This window comes from Salvia hispanica, chromosome 6 (assembly GCF_029641045.1).
Source record: "Salvia hispanica isolate PSC_SH4W2 chromosome 6, Shi_PSC_v1, whole genome shotgun sequence".
Taxonomy (NCBI): domain Eukaryota; kingdom Viridiplantae; phylum Streptophyta; class Magnoliopsida; order Lamiales; family Lamiaceae; genus Salvia; species Salvia hispanica.
Window position 1 is genome coordinate 20,790,566 of NC_142697.1, and position 16,017 is coordinate 20,806,582.

At 34.9% G+C, this 16,017-nt stretch overlaps 2 protein-coding genes across 4 annotated transcripts; both read right to left on the reverse strand.

Annotated features, from left to right (window-relative positions):
• Nucleotides 1–328: 328 nt before the first annotated feature.
• LOC125205170 (uncharacterized) lies at nucleotides 329–6,542 on the reverse strand. Of its 3 annotated transcripts, none has more exons than XM_048103991.2 (8): nucleotides 6,239–6,541; nucleotides 5,455–5,850; nucleotides 5,237–5,337; nucleotides 4,736–5,131; nucleotides 2,480–4,001; nucleotides 1,813–1,907; nucleotides 1,224–1,368; nucleotides 329–1,082 (listed from the first exon to the last, which is right to left on the reverse strand). In XM_048103991.2, exons 1-8 carry the CDS (start codon nucleotides 6,435–6,437, stop codon nucleotides 451–453), a joined length of 3,486 nt encoding a protein of 1,161 aa, XP_047959948.1. In that variant the 5' UTR covers nucleotides 6,438–6,541; the 3' UTR covers nucleotides 329–450. The 3 variants fall into 3 exon arrangements, with proteins under 3 accessions (XP_047959948.1, XP_047959950.1, XP_047959949.1); XM_048103992.2 differs by having other exon boundaries at nucleotides 915–1,071; nucleotides 6,239–6,542; XM_048103993.2 differs by lacking the exon at nucleotides 6,239–6,541 and having other exon boundaries at nucleotides 5,230–5,337; nucleotides 5,455–5,469.
• Nucleotides 6,543–10,418: 3,876 nt separating this feature from the next.
• On the reverse strand, nucleotides 10,419–13,399 carry LOC125205171 (putative metal-nicotianamine transporter YSL7). Its single transcript, XM_048103994.2, has 5 exons — nucleotides 12,891–13,399; nucleotides 12,422–12,585; nucleotides 12,236–12,333; nucleotides 12,025–12,159; nucleotides 10,419–11,927 (listed from the first exon to the last, which is right to left on the reverse strand). Exons 1-5 carry the CDS (start codon nucleotides 13,267–13,269, stop codon nucleotides 10,637–10,639), a joined length of 2,067 nt encoding a protein of 688 aa, XP_047959951.1. The 5' UTR covers nucleotides 13,270–13,399; the 3' UTR covers nucleotides 10,419–10,636.
• Nucleotides 13,400–16,017: the final 2,618 nt, after the last annotated feature.

The following is a 16,017-nucleotide window of genomic DNA, read 5'->3' on the forward strand; positions in this document are numbered from 1 at the left end:
ATTTAATTTTATTTTATCTCATTAACCAAGCAATACTACATAATACATGATATACTATCTTGCAAACCGGACACCCTTAATATACAAAAATGATGGTTCCGATATTGTGTGATGGTTGCCGAACAAGTATACCAAACCTACATCCATCCATAGTCATTGGTTTTAAATGAAAGTATTCCACCTTAGTTACATCCATACCATGCTCTTTTGAATCGACCTTGGATTAGTATACTAGTAAACCACACACTCTTGAACAATTTGCATAGTATAGTATCGACTTGTTCTATATCACACCGAGTTAGCATATTAATTTCATGGAGAGAAGAAAAGAATGAAAATGAAGCAAGTAGATTAGTCAAAGAGGTAGTTACAAACAGCTGCAGGATTCAAGATTCACAACTATTTCAACTATTTTAGCACACCCCCAAAATTTCCAGCCGCCCGCTCGTGTTAATGCCATGGCCACTCTAACTGTTCTACATCGCCTTTGCTTACATTCCAAGCACCTTGAGCAATCTCAGTAAACAGTTGTTCCCAACCCCAGCTAGAATATCCCAGAAAGAACCAGAAATCACCAACAGATTGGTTTCCACCTCTTATATCTTCAACTAGGCTAGGCGTCGCCACCTGATCCATCAAGTACACATTTGGCATGACTTCCACAGATCGGCCTTCAATAAATTTGTGTGTTAGCGCAGAAAGAGGCATCCCGCGCATCATGACAGGGCCCCCAAAAGAAAGGGGCGCCTCCTTTAGATATTCAAAGCTTCCTTCTCCAAGCTCTTCAAGAGAGTCCCAACTAATATGTTTGTTAATTATCAGACCACGAAACCCAGTTCTTTCGTCCACTTTCACTATTAGAATCTTTGATTCGTCAAAGGGGTGAACGTCCAGAAGCTTTTCCGTTGCTCTCAGAACACAACCAACAGACAACTCAGGCTTTTCCTGCAATTTAGAGGGTAGCTGAGCATCAATTTTGTATTTGACAGCAGCATTCTGCACTAGATCTCTGACTAGAACTTCATGGTGCAAGCTCCTAGTCTCCAGTTCCTCTTTAACAGACTTGTGGTCCTGTAGAAAATCTAACCCAGGAAAGGGTTAACAGAATTATATTTAGATTGACTCAATAGTTCGTCTGAACCTGAGGATACAAGTGGAGTAGAAAAATAAGCTGATACTTGGTCCATGTAAAGGAACATGAGAAAGTACCATTACACAATTACCTTGATTCGTGATAAGGTCCATTACATGGCTGCCATGAGCAGCCAGAAACTTGATTATATCAGATACTATACTATCTCCTTCATAAGATACAGTCTCATTCTTCCTTCCAGCCGGGAATAACAGTAATAGTGGATAAACTTCCCTCTGCAAATTTACACATATCAGGTGCACAGGCAGAAACAATTAAATATGTTTTAGAAAAAATTGCAAAACCAGAGTTAAAAAGGGTAATAAGGCTTTTAACATTTAACTCTTAATTTTTTTAGAGACCAAGACTGTCCTGATTATGCTTATGCAGAAACCTAGACATTTGTCATACATGACAAATATTCATTATATTTTGCCGAGACACGACTAAGTATCCTTCTACCTCCCATACATAAACTGTGCACCATGAACATTGATTCAACAATTTCTAGCAACGTTACAGGTTTTAGTACTGCATGTTAATCTACAGTTGCTGAGAAATGTTTAGTTTTGATAAGGATGGGATCATGGGGACCCATATTACCATCCCACAATAAAAGGCAGCAAGATGTACTGGATAGACACCCAACACACATAAATCTGTAATCCTGTAACTCGCACCTGCAGTATTGGTCTAATGATGAAGCCACAATCATTCCGCGTGCAATCCATCATATAAATAAGTGGAAGCTTTAAAACCACATCATGAGTGTGTTCTGCAACAATTCTAAGCCATTGATCAGAATCAGAACATATAGAAGAATCAAGACTACCACTTCCGAGTAGATTATGTGCAAACAACTTTAGTCAAGACGAGAATTTATATGCACATTAAAAACATTATAAAAAGGTACAGCAAATCCAAAGAGGAAATGAAACTAAGCACATCATTGAGCTGAGCAACAACCCCATAGGTTCACATCCAAGTACGCACTCAAAGCAGTGTATTATTTTTCCATTTAAAATTCAATGACGGTAAATGAATAAAAGATTTTCCAAGGCATGTAAGAAAAGGAGGTGGTGGATCGTTACCATTCCGAAATAAGGGCAGAGAATAATCTAAATTCACACAACCTTGTGCAACACAAGGATAAGAGGCACAGTGACTTGATGTCATCCTCACGGACCGTTAAGAACTACTAAGATTTTTTGACAAAGGAAACATCACCAGGCAAAAAAAAAAAACATATAAGGAAATTGATTTTAAACAAAGAGAAGAAAAACTGAAACAAATCTTCATGGACAATTGAGGAATATCAGATCACAGGCACAAATATGAACTTCTCACCTGCCTCCAATACCGATTTAACCTTCCTTGATCTATTTGTCTTCATATAAGCATAACTTTTAACAGATTTGTACACTTCCCGAACAACAAATTCCATCCTCTGACAGAACCCACACCAATTATTGCTGAAAAGAACTAATACATTCCTATCCCAAGGACTGGCAGAATTCCTGGGATCAGAATTATTACCGAGAACCAATTCAGAGAAAGTATGGGTCGTAATAAGGGGAATGGAATCTGTTTCATGAAAATCCTGATTAACAAAAGGCGGTCTTTGAGCACCTCTCGGGCTAGGAACTATATCAGATGATTGTCGATATGGATGAAGCTTTCCGGCTTGGAAATCATTAACAAATAAAGATAGAACAGAATAGCTCAAAACCGATTGGTCATCTAAGAGATAGTGGTTCTCGGAAATTGGGTCAACTATGACAACTGATGGAACCTTTAATCCTCCAGTTAGAGTTTCAAGCAATCTGTATTGGCCGTCCAAAAAGAAAAATGAAATATTAAATTTGGTGTTCTGTTCATTGTCCTCCATTACAGAGTGGCCTGTCTCCCCAACATTCCAGCCTTGAGCACTACCAGCTGTGATACTTAAACTATCACCGCCTTGATCAGGTTCTACAGATGACAAGATATTACTATTATCATCTTCTTTGCCTTCTGACACTATATGTTCAACATCAGAATGACTGAATACCTCATTAGGCTTCCTATCAGAGTCATCAGCATCACCTTGCTCAGGTTCTACAGATGACAAGATGTTACTAACGTCTTCTTTGCCTTCTGACACTATATATTCAACATCAGAAGGACTGAATATCACATTAGGCCTCTTATCAGACTCATCAGCATCACCTTGGTTTGGTTCTACAGATGAAAATGTGTAACTATCATCTTCTTTGTCTTCTGACACTGTATATTCAACATCAGGACTGGATACCACATTAGGCCTTCTATCAGACTCATCAGCTGGTATTTGCTTATGTATACCAACACCTTCTTGACCATCTTCCACGTGTGTTTCTCCTGAAACTAGATTAGACTGGTCCTCATTGTGCGATGGCTGAGATTCTACGACTTCAATGGCAAAATCTTTGGACAAAAGTTGAAACCCTACATCCTTTGCAAGAGAACTTAGTTTCCTCTCTGCCTTTTTCTTGAGTGCATATGTTAAGATCTCCTGCACAGACATAAGACCTTGCAAATTGGAGACCAAATTTTCAAGAGTAACTTGTTGGCCCTCATTCATGATCGTGATAGACATCTTATCCTGAAGAATATTTTTTTCTGATAGTGCAAAATGCTGGAGTTTTGGATGCTTGTAGGTATCTAATGTTTTGTCGGGCCTCTTAATGTCTTGTCCATGAGTGTGTTCTGCCAACTCTCTAACAGCATTCAGAGCTTCCTGGCTCTCCCTTCTTATTTCTACTGAGTTTGATGACCTATCAATGAAAAGAAGCATTGAAGGCCTTTTTGTGGGCAAAGCTGCATCAATTCCATGAGGATCATCTCCAACCTGCATAAGGCAGTGAGTAAGTACAGAAGTAGATGTGAACATATTGTGATAAAGTTTGACAGTTTGTTTTATAATGCATGATTCTAGCCAATTATGATGAAAAAAACAGTTTCTTGCCTCATTCATTATAGTAACTTGTATACCATGGTTTTTAGAGTTAAGCACAAAGTGCATAACACAAATAAGTCACAATTTAAAATAATACTGATACAAATAAGTCCACATCAGTTGGCCCAACTACTTCCCTATTTCCACTCCTCCAATTCGTATCAAATACTCCCTCAGTTACAAGTTACTTGAGTCGTATTCTATTTTGGGTTGTCCCAAGTTACTTGAGTCATTTCTCTTTATGGTTAAAAACAAAACATCGAATCTTTACTTTATCCTCACCTACTTTACAATCTCTTTTCTCTCCTACTTTATTCTTTCTTCTTTCTGTTATTTTATCTCCTTTAACCCACTAAACACAATTTCCTAAACCTTGTGCTGAAAAGAAACGCCTCAAGTAACAAGGGACGGAGGGAGTAATATGTCAGTGACTTGTGTTAACTTTAGTTACAGTAACTAGTAAAGAGGCGATTGGTATAAAGGAAAGAGATGTGAATGCATAGGTCATCCCTATGATTGTTTTGGCATTACATTCTAACAAGTTGGTAATTTTGATATCTAAAGATGTATTGAAATCATTGATATTGAGAGATCCAAGAAGTTAGAGGTATCAAAATACAATTTACCTCTGAAACAGGCGAGGGCTGGGATTGCAGTATAGCTTTAAGATCATCAACTTTTTTGAGAACCTGAGAACAACTCGGACATCCGGCAAATTGAACAAAAACGAACCCATGAATTGGCTCTTCAATATTTAGCAACGGAAGAAGTGATCTTTCATGAATCACAGCATATCTATACTTCTCAGGAGGTAAGAAGAATTCTCTAGCAACTTCAATGAACTTCTGAAAAGACACTTTGTATTGCTGCAACTCAAATAAAGAACAGGATTCCCCAGCACTAACTGTAACATTTTGTACCTCTTTCGAAAGACTATTATTTACAGTGCTAAACTGATTCAGCCAAGATGTTCCACTAAATCCAACATCACTTCCACAGCTTGGCATACCGTTCTCCACATCCTATTCACACACATAGAATAAAAGTGTTTCTTTACCTACCAAAAAAGTTTGTTATGCTCCTCTAGTGAGTGTCATAAAGTTGAGAATTAAGAAACTACCATCCACCTTCCTGTTATCCTTCTCTTCTACCACGAGAGTTCCATTGTTCTCCATTTCAGAGTCTGCTCCAACAAAACCTTTTCCTGGGTGATTTATCAGTCCTTCCTCTGTCAGAATCATATAAGAAAAGAATTGAAATTATTGAGTTTGTTAGTTGGTTTCATTTTATTACTCATGTGATCAAAACAACAGAGGTCAATTCAGAAGGTAGAAACATAACATACCTGGATCATTTCCAATTGTAGACTCGTTCATGGCAAGCAATCTTGGAGTCCAACCACAAAGGTCAAAGAGAATTACAGCCTTGTCAGTTGAATGAAGGAATATACTTAGCTCTTCTGCAGTGGTTAAAGTTTTAAGAGGTTTCTCGTCGGGAGAAAGCTGCACCACATAATGCACAGAAAGCAATATGCTCTGGACTCGAAGTCTTCCCCGATATCTATATGACAGGGAATTATGGTAGTAAAACACTGTTATTCCATCAGTGGCACCAAGTGCATCGGCTAGAGTCCTCTCCACATTCTTGTATAGGACCATAAGCTTTAAGGTACCAAGCCCCATTTCATCATTGGCAACCGCTTGAGCCAATCCCTTCATAAGGGACCGTGACTCACCAGACCCTTCACAAAGATTGCAGAACATCAACACAAGGGGAATAGAAATGGAACATGTGAAATATAGTTACTTGTGGAACCATCAGAGTATTCACGGATCCATAAGTAAATAGCACAGCATTAGAGCTAAATCATTCTTATATCGATTCTCAGTGAGTGCTTGAGCTGAACACAACTTCTCAAACTATAAACAAGCAGATATATGTTACTCTTTGTCTCTAATAGAACAAATAAAGAACATGTTTGTTGAAGGAGAAACAAAAAAAAAGAACATGTTTTCCTATCGCAAACCTATATGTCCAGTGTTTAGTTATAGCTCGGTACACAGGTAACAACACCAAATTCTACCATACGTGTGAATCGATTAATTAGATAGATTATGGGTATCAATTACATGGTACAGTGACGAGGAGAATGAGGCGAGGATGGAGACGAATCTGCGAGGAGTAGTTTAATTTAGTGAGGATCTGCCATTGCACATCCGCGTCTCCGCTGCCGTCGCAGTAAACAGTGTGAGAGGAGAAAAGAGAGATCGCCGCCGCCGCCAGCAGCAGCAAACCACAGCGACTGAGATCAGTCATACATACGCACATCTAAAATCAGAAAGCTCAAAAATTGTCAGATTTCAGTTTGATTTTGCTGGGAAATAGAGCAGTTGAATTTAGGGATTGAGCAAACGCAAGGCGCGATTTTTTAATCGTGTTTATAGATAGATACGCGATATTCGACAGTCTTTAATTAGATTGACTAGTATTTACACCTGTGCTCACATGACATAAGAGTTTCAAATAATTGATACAAAATATAATAAATATATAGAAAATATGAATTCAAAGCAATGTGATGATTCAAAAAAGAACATAAATATATTTATCTTGTCTCACTCTAAATGAAAAATTTATTACTCTCCAATGAATGAAATACATATAAAATTTTAATTTATAATCTAAATAGAGTAAAAATAATAATGTGACAATTCACACTATTCTTTATATTAAGAAGTTATACAAAATTTATAAGTTTGGATACAACATGTTTGGATCCTACTACAGAGTAATCACATTTTTTAAAAATTATAAATTCATAATATTAACATAAAATAATTAATCACTCTTAATGTTCAATAACATAAAACCGGTTATGATAAAACAACATGATAATAATAAAATAGAGTAACTATCAATATGCAATTATCTCATATGGTTATTAATTTCAATGTTTATAACTTATTGTAGTAATATTTTATAAAACTAACTTTTTGCACTAAAACACACTACTACTATTCAAAAAGTAATGACTATGTTATCAATTAAAAAATCTGTTCTATAATCTCTGCTATTACAACCTCTAATTCTATATAGTCACACCCCACGTGATAGTTTTATGGTCAATCTTGGTCTTTTCAAAATTAAATTGAAGTGGCAAGGGATAATCGAATAAGTTTCTTCTATTAGACCATACGGAGTACTCTCTCCGTCCCACATTTATAGTCACATTTTGCCATAAAAGTTCATCTCACCTTTATAGTCACATTTAGAACTTTTCATATTTGGACATAAAATTTTATCCCATTATTCACTAAAATTACACCCAAATGCCATTATTGAAATTAAAATAAATCAAAACAAAAATAAAAAACAAAAAAGTCAAAATGGAATCCACCTTCAACCAACTCACTTCATTTATTACACACTCCAGCATCTCACTTCACCATCTCATTTCATTTATTACACACTCCACCTTTCATTTCATTAATTACACACTCCACCAATTCCTTAAAACTCGTGTCATAACTAAATGTGACTATAAATCTGAGACGGAGGGAGTAGTATTTAGTAGTACCCGTTTACGCTTAAAATCAATAAACATCTTCATTTTTTTATTAATGATGGTTTTATTTTTATTCCATCAAAAAATACTCTTAAATTAGATATTTTGCTATTTTCACTCCAATAAAAAATTTAATTACCAATAAAAATAATAACCAATGAAACTAAAATATAAACAATCTTGAAGCATGAACCAATCCACCCACCCCATTAATATGCAATAATAAACGCACAATTAATGAAAATAAAATTACAAATGCACACATTAACATTTCATTTCACACGCCTCCTTTATCCCTTCCTTCCCCATTATTCTTTCTGTAAATTTATCACAATTGCCCAAACGTAATCTTAGGCTTCAAAATTTTCTAAAAAATTGTCGTCAGATCGAGGTGGATCTTTTTCTTCCTCCCTCAAGGAACCACGCCGGCGGCCCAGCGCAATACTCTCCCCTTCCCTACTCTCGATTACGCCTGCCTCCTCTCTCGACCGCCCTGCCTCGCCGGCCTTGAATCGGCGCCCGCACCACCTGCCTCCTCTCTCGACCTCCCTGCCTCGCCGACAATCCTTCCACCGGCGTCTGGCCTCTGACTCAACTTTCTTCAAGATTTAATTTTTTTGTTGTTGTAATACTCTTCTTGTAACTTGTAAATGGTGCTTATAGAGATGTAAATCTTGTTTGGAAATTCATTGCCTCTAATTGTATTGGACAATTATTTTGTCTAACAATTTATCTTTTTTTTCTTCAACTCAACCTCTTAGAATGACTATATAGGGATAGATACTACAAAACTTCTCGCATACGCCAATTGGGAATATGGAAAGGTCATCTCAAACTGCAGAAAATGTTTTCGGAACAATTTTTTATTTATCAGTCTATTACACGTCATCTTCCATTTTCCCTCCAAAAAAGATATTAAGGTCTTTTCACCAAACTGTCACTTTAGATTAGTAAGATTCCACCAAATCGCTAAAATTACTAGTACTACTACTCTATAAACAATTTATATAAATCTATAATTGGATTAAAAATATCTCACCATTTCATTCACTATAAATTTTAATTCTAAAAAAAATTAATCTTTTTTAGGATTGCGTCCAAAGAATCCAAACTGATACAGTCTTCACCACGAAAACTCTCTGTGTCATACTCCCTTCGTTTCATAGTAATGGAGACAAAAAATTTCGGTACGAAAATTAAGAAAAATTGTGTTAGGTGAGTTAAGTAAAGAAAGAATAAAGTGGAAAATGAAAAAGGTAGAGAGATGAAGAGAAAAAAAAGTAAGAAAAAGTAAAATATGTGTGGAAAAATGTGTTGACTTTTAAAAGAAAGAGAAAGAATTCTATTACTATTACCAAAATAACAAAATAACTATGTTACTATGGAATGGAGTGAGTATTATCTTTTTGATAGTTTGTTAAGTACACAAAAATTAGTTTAGTACTCCTAGTATTTTTAAGACTGAACTACATAAATGGTACCTGATCTTTCACTTTCGCATGTAAATTGTACCTGATATTTATTTTATATCGTTCTTGGTACCTATAAATCACATTTTTGATACCTGATGCAATTTTCTTCCCAAAATGCCCTTTAAACAAATATATTTTCCCATTTATGTCATAGAGGGTATTTTGGGCATGCATAAAATTTGTACCAAAAGTGATACTATTATAATATCTTCTCTCATTCTCCTAATTCTTTATACTATTATTATTAATCAATATTAATATTACTATTTTGATGTTATAAACTAATAATTAATTTATTTTTAATATCATTTAAATATACTTAAATATAATTATCCATCATTTTTAATTATTATTGTTATAATACTAAAAATTGATAGTAATTAATAAAATATTATAGTATAATTATATAAATTATGAACCATATAATATTATGTAATAATTGTAAATATTATTTTACATTAAATTAGTAACTAATCAATATAGATTATTATTATTATAATACTAAAAATTGATAATAATTAATAATTGTAGTATAATTATATAAATTATGAATCACATAATATTATGTAATAATAGTTATTATTATTTTATATTAAATTAGTAATTAATCAATATAGCCTTAATAAAAATTTAATAATGTGAATTGTATTCATAGTGATATAAAAAGTTGAATATTTTTAGTCAGGTGTTTCAACTATAAAATGAGTATAAAATAATTTAATAAAAAATATTCAACTGATTTAATTACTTTAAATAATTAACTTAATTAGGTATTTTTATTTTTTATTTATATTATGAATGCAATTAGATGTATGTATATAACACTAAAAAGAAAGAAGAAACATAAACTAAGGTAAAAAAAAAAACAAAAGGAAGATAAAATACTAAAAAGAAAGAAGAAAATGAAGAAAAAAGAAAGAAGAGAAGAAAAAAATAATCACATGTTTGATGCTATTTAATGAAAATTTACAAAAATATCCTCCATAACAATAAAAATTACATGTTTGGTACCTAGGGTTATTTTTGTCACTGGGTACCAAAAATGATACTCCCTCCGTCCTAAGGAAGATGACTCATTTCTTGGGCGGCACGGGATTTTATGCAGTTATATTTTGTGTTGCGAAAGTGAAAGATCGGGTACCATTTGTGTAGTTCACTCTATTTTTAATTAGAGAGGCACCGCACCTACTCTACAATTTTTATATCATTATATTTTCTAATACGTTACATAATTCTTTTCAATTGAATATCTAATTGAATTTGCAACGAGAGTAAAGAAAACGATTGACTAATTTTGTAATAGAATAATATCTTGCAGATTTTACAATAATGAAATAATAAAAATGAAAGCGAGCCAACTATCATCAGCCCTCAAATTTAGCAATAGTAACTAACAATCATACCAATGAAAATGAAAATGAAAATGAAAATGAAAATAAAAACTAAATCTTTTCAAGTAAATATTAAGAAACATGGTCTCAACCACGAAATTAGGCGCCAAGCATAGCATCAACACGCTTGTTCGCCGAGGCAGACAAAAACTTCATGCAGATTGGAGGACTCACTCCGGCCAGAGCCAATATCGCCGCTGGAACTCCCCACAGAGAGTCACCACAGATGAGCCCCGATGCGACAGCAGGCGACAGCTCATCCGCCTGCTTCTTGTTCTTCAATTGCCACGCGAACAAAAGGACACTCCCAATGCACATGTCAATGGCGAAGTAGCCTCCAAGATAGAATGGAATAGCCATGCACATGGGGCTAGGGATAAACCTGTAGATCCTGTACTTGGTCTCATACCTTTTCAACACCACAGTGAGCACATTGATGGCCACAGACACCAGGAAGCACACGATTGCAAGCATCAAGCAGTTGTGGGGAAGTGCCGAGAAGCCCTCCACTCCCAAGAGTGCAATGCCACGGTACAACAAGGCGTAGGGGGCTGGGTACGCACCGTTGGGGTCACCTACGCTGTAGGCCTTATAGAAGAACCAGAACACCAGAGGAGATAGGACACACCCCATTGCAGTGCCAATGACTTGGCTGACGAACATTGAGCGAGGGGAGGATAGGGTGAGGTACCCTGTCTTGAAATCCTGCATCAGATCAGAGGCTGTCGACACAATGCTCATCATCACACCACATGAGGCAAGCCCTGCAAGAACCCCGCCATGCTCTAGCCCCACCCATGAGCTAAACACCAGGATGGCTATCTTGCCATAGTTGGAGGCCAGGGACCAATCAGAGAGGCCACAGCCATAGGCATTGCAGAAGGCGAGAACCGGAGCTATTATGTAGGCTACTAGAATTTGGTACCACTTGATCTGATGGAAGATCTGCGGCACTACAAATGTTGAGATGAGAGCCAGAACAATGTATCCACCTATGGCTGTTGTGTTGGGAATTTGATCCTTCAAGAAGTATGCGGTTCTCTTTTTCTCGTTGTAGTCTTCCACTACATCTCCCTCATCAAGATTAATGTTGTCATTCTTGTGCAAGCTCTGTTGTACGAAGCTCTTGACTGTGAGTGTAACCATGTATACCACTTGGAATAGGCCGTCGCCAAGTATGGTTGCAATGGCAAGAAACACTCTGTATCCTTGGATTCCATGAAGGCTGCTCCCAGGCAAGTCTGCGCGGAACCAGATGCCTTTCTTGGACTCAATCGCCGGCCACATAAGGCCCCAAGAGATGATTGCTCCAATCAATAATGAAACATTAACCATGTAAGGGCATATCATTCCAACTCCCACATATGTAGCCGAAAAATCAAAGTAGAACCTGCATTTGTAAAGAAATTGATGAACAAGTAATTAATTAACTAACAAGCAGTTGTTTATATGAGTGAGATTCAATCAGGGTGGAGATGATATCACACCTTTGGCTAAAGGCTTTAAGGCCGAAAGTGGGGAAGCTACTAAAACCACAGTTATCAGCAGCAGTGAAGAACCACTGGAAGAAAGCCCATGTAAAGCTACCAACAAAAGATTTGAAAAGCACCCACACTTGCTTCCTGCATTCACATCAAATCAATAGCCATACAATTGAAAATCGCACCAAGAATGGGAATGAGAAGAGAATTTTCATACTTAGCTAGCTTTGCTCCTTTGGGAGTGTGGAAACTGTTGATAAGGTAGGCTGTGGCAGTCCCACTTGGATATGTCAATTTATACTTCAAGATCATCAGCTGAAACCAAAATTTCAATTTGTAAACTAGCAGTTAAAATATGGAAATTTGGACGATGATCGATGAGGATAAAGGAAAAGGTATATACCCTTCTTAGGGGCACAATCGAGAAAAGGCCTACGAAGCTGACAAGAAAAAGGAACCCAGTAATCCATCCAAGAGAGAGTGTCTTCACGTTGATCGGAGTATTCCCTGAATCAGCTTGCGATGCTGTTAATGGACTCATACCCAGTAGATAACTTGCTGTCCCACCTGATAATTGATTACAAAAACATCATATAAACAATTTATCACAACAATCAATTAAACATTGACACCGAGATGAAATTTAAATTTGAGCAGGTTGGAACCCTAGAATCATTGCATCAACCACGATGAAATTAAGTACGATTCTACCACAATATAGAATTAGCATTAAGAAACGTGCTTAAACAAATGAGTTCAGAATTAAGAACAAACATTAGCAAAGCAATTCTGCAAATAATTAAATACAGTAGAATTTAATTCAAAATAAAAAAACTGCATATGTACGTATGGAGAGAGAGAGAGAGGCGTACTGCTAAAAGCAATGCCGGAAGAGGCGACAACGCAAGTCTGTATAACAGTATTCTCCTGCCTGGTGAAAGGCTGCTTGAGGAGGCCACACTTTTGGATCATAACCGTCCACGCCTTGACGGCGGCGAAACCTAGAAGCCCCGCCGCCACGTTGAGCGACGGAATCACACCGGTGGACAGATTCAGCTTGCAGACTATGACATTGAAGACGGCGCTCAAAATCAAACTGGTAACCATCGCCCTAATCGTGATCTGCTTCTGCCACGGCGGCACCTCTATTTCGTCGAAAGCCCTCTCCAACGCCGCCTCCTCAGTCTCGCCGTCCTCCTCAAAGCCCTCTCCCTCTTCTCTCACCATGTTCTCTGCCTTTTCACTCATCATGCACACCTCTTCTACAGGATTTCTTCCTTTTTGTTGGAGAAAATTTCCCGAATATGTGGCGTGTATCTGTATTTATAGAGAGAGAGAGTTGGTGCACAAATCTGAGATTCTGAAATCGGGAGAGAGAGCAATCGGGATTAGAGTGGATAATGAATCCCGATGCATGGGGATTTCAGATTTTATATATCCTAATCCTACTAAATTTCAATATAATTATTTACTTGTTATATTAATTTCATCATTAAATAACCGATTTTATACGCTAACATTATCACCGCATTCTATATGTGCCTCAAACCACTTATAAAATTTATTAAGTATATATTAATTTATTTTTCTAAATTATTTTAAGAATTATGTATTAATGTATACAATGAAATTACTAGTAGAGTACTTATATTGTTACCGTTTCACATCCCAAATAAGTATTTAATTGCCAGCACATATCATTAGAATCTTTATTAATAAGAAAACCGTTAGACACTGTTTTGAAATTTTTGTCCAGCCATTTTATTTCTGGCAGATATTAATTCAACGTGATCTATTCAGTTGACTTACTGCCTAATTATTTACCAAAATTGCAAACCAATAAATAATTGGGGTAATTTTGTCATTTCCATAATCCGATATATGAGGGATTTATACAAATTTGTTGACTTTTTATTTTACCCGATTATCCTTCACGTAATAATTATTGAATAGGATATGCTCGATTATTTTTCAAGGCTGATCTCTTGCTGAATTTAAGGAGAGTTATTTATCGTCATTAATGGTTAATTTACTTGTCATAACTCAGAAGACTCTAATAAAGGGAAACGGATTTTTTTATATTCCTAGTATGCAGGAAATACAGTGTTCATAAATAAAAATAATTCTCATTATTACAATAGTGGCGAATCAAATAGCCGAAGCAAATAAAAATAATTTTACATATTAATCCAGATTCCACGGTAATTTCATTATGCTTGAGTAAGTACTAACAATGATGATGATGGAATAGTACTTTCATTAGCGATAGTGGGGATTTGTATGCAATTATGTTTGTTGAAATCTAATAGTGGTGATTGAGTAAAAAAATAAGATTTATGGTAAAATGGATTTAAATATATATAATCGGTTAGATTTAATTTAAATTTAGAGAAATTATGTAGTATATGCAATTTATGCAAACTTATCTTACAAAAATATCGTTGATTAATGTTTGTAGCATTTAAATTTAGTCATACGCAGTTGATTAGTTTGAGACGAGTTATGACTTATGAGTAATTCAATTTTGGAGAGTCAACATAATTTCATGTAACCCTAAATTCTAAGACATCAATTACATGAATGGAAGTCAACACCTATTTTAATCATATCCTATCCATACACAAACTCTCACGAATCAAATAACTCGTTAATAGCCCAATTTATAAGTTCTACAATCACATAACTTTTCTAATATTATCTCAAACCTACATGAACATAAACACTACTCAGTAATCTAAATTTGATTAAATTAACAGCTAAATAAGCTGGTCTATTGAATTACTTTAGCAAGGACGACAAGATATGAAAATCGCACGTCAAAGCAATTACTAATTCATTTGGAATTTAACTATATTCGAATGAAAACAAGCTTAATTAGTTATCAAAATATTGTTAAGGCAAATATCTTATTCAATAACAAACTTCACTGGCAAATATAGAACTGGTGACATTGAAAATGAGAATGCAAATAAGACGTGAGTACCTTAATAAGTTAATATAGTGAAATTCATTTGGTAACTTTCACATTAAAGAAGTTAATCAAAATCACACGCATTTGGAATAGCTGGCAGTGTCCATGTTTATATAAAAAAAAATCAGTTAAATCAATATTAGAAAACAAATTTAACTTTTTCTTAAATAAAAGAAACTAATGCATGATGTGCACTTAAACGAAATCTTAATTGTAATCGCACCAAAAAATTTTGAATTGATTCACATTAGCATATACATAAAATTTGTACATGTACAAAACTTGTCATTTTTGGTGTTTTACATTAAAAACAATTAATAAACATTAATTTATTAAAAATAAATCAATTCTTCATATTATATATTGACCCTTCTGTAATAATTAAGTAAAGAAATAATATTGAAATTAAATTGGTAAATCTAAGAAAAGATTAATCTTTTATTACTATAAAATAACATACTTCAAAATCAACTTCAAAATCTACAAAATAACATACTCCGTACTTGATAATAATAATAATAATAATTTATATAAATTTAATCCAATCCAATTTAATTTAAAATATAAGGGGATTATATACATGTACATTTATCTTTATCTATTTGGAAATCTACAAATATACACGGACTTCAGGAGTTAACCTTGAAAGAGCAAAGGTTGTAAAATTAGGAGGGTTTAATTACAACAGTTATAGTATTTCGAAACCTTATAAATTAGTAGATAAATTCAATGAATGAATTATCTCGAAATCCATAGTCTATGTAGTTTATTACCACTATCCATCTAGGACTTTTTCCTTGCAATGATAGGCTAATACTTCTCCGTCTCAATAGAAATAAAATGTTTTCTTTTTTTGTCTATCCCATTAAAAATGAAATGTTTTTAAAAATAGAAACAATATCCTTTCTACTTTTTCTTCTCTCTTACTTTACTCTCTCTTCATTAACTCACTAAACAAACAATGCAGGTGTTGCAACGAAGGGAGTATTAGTGTTGCTCTTTTTATATTAGGAGAATTATTTATAATA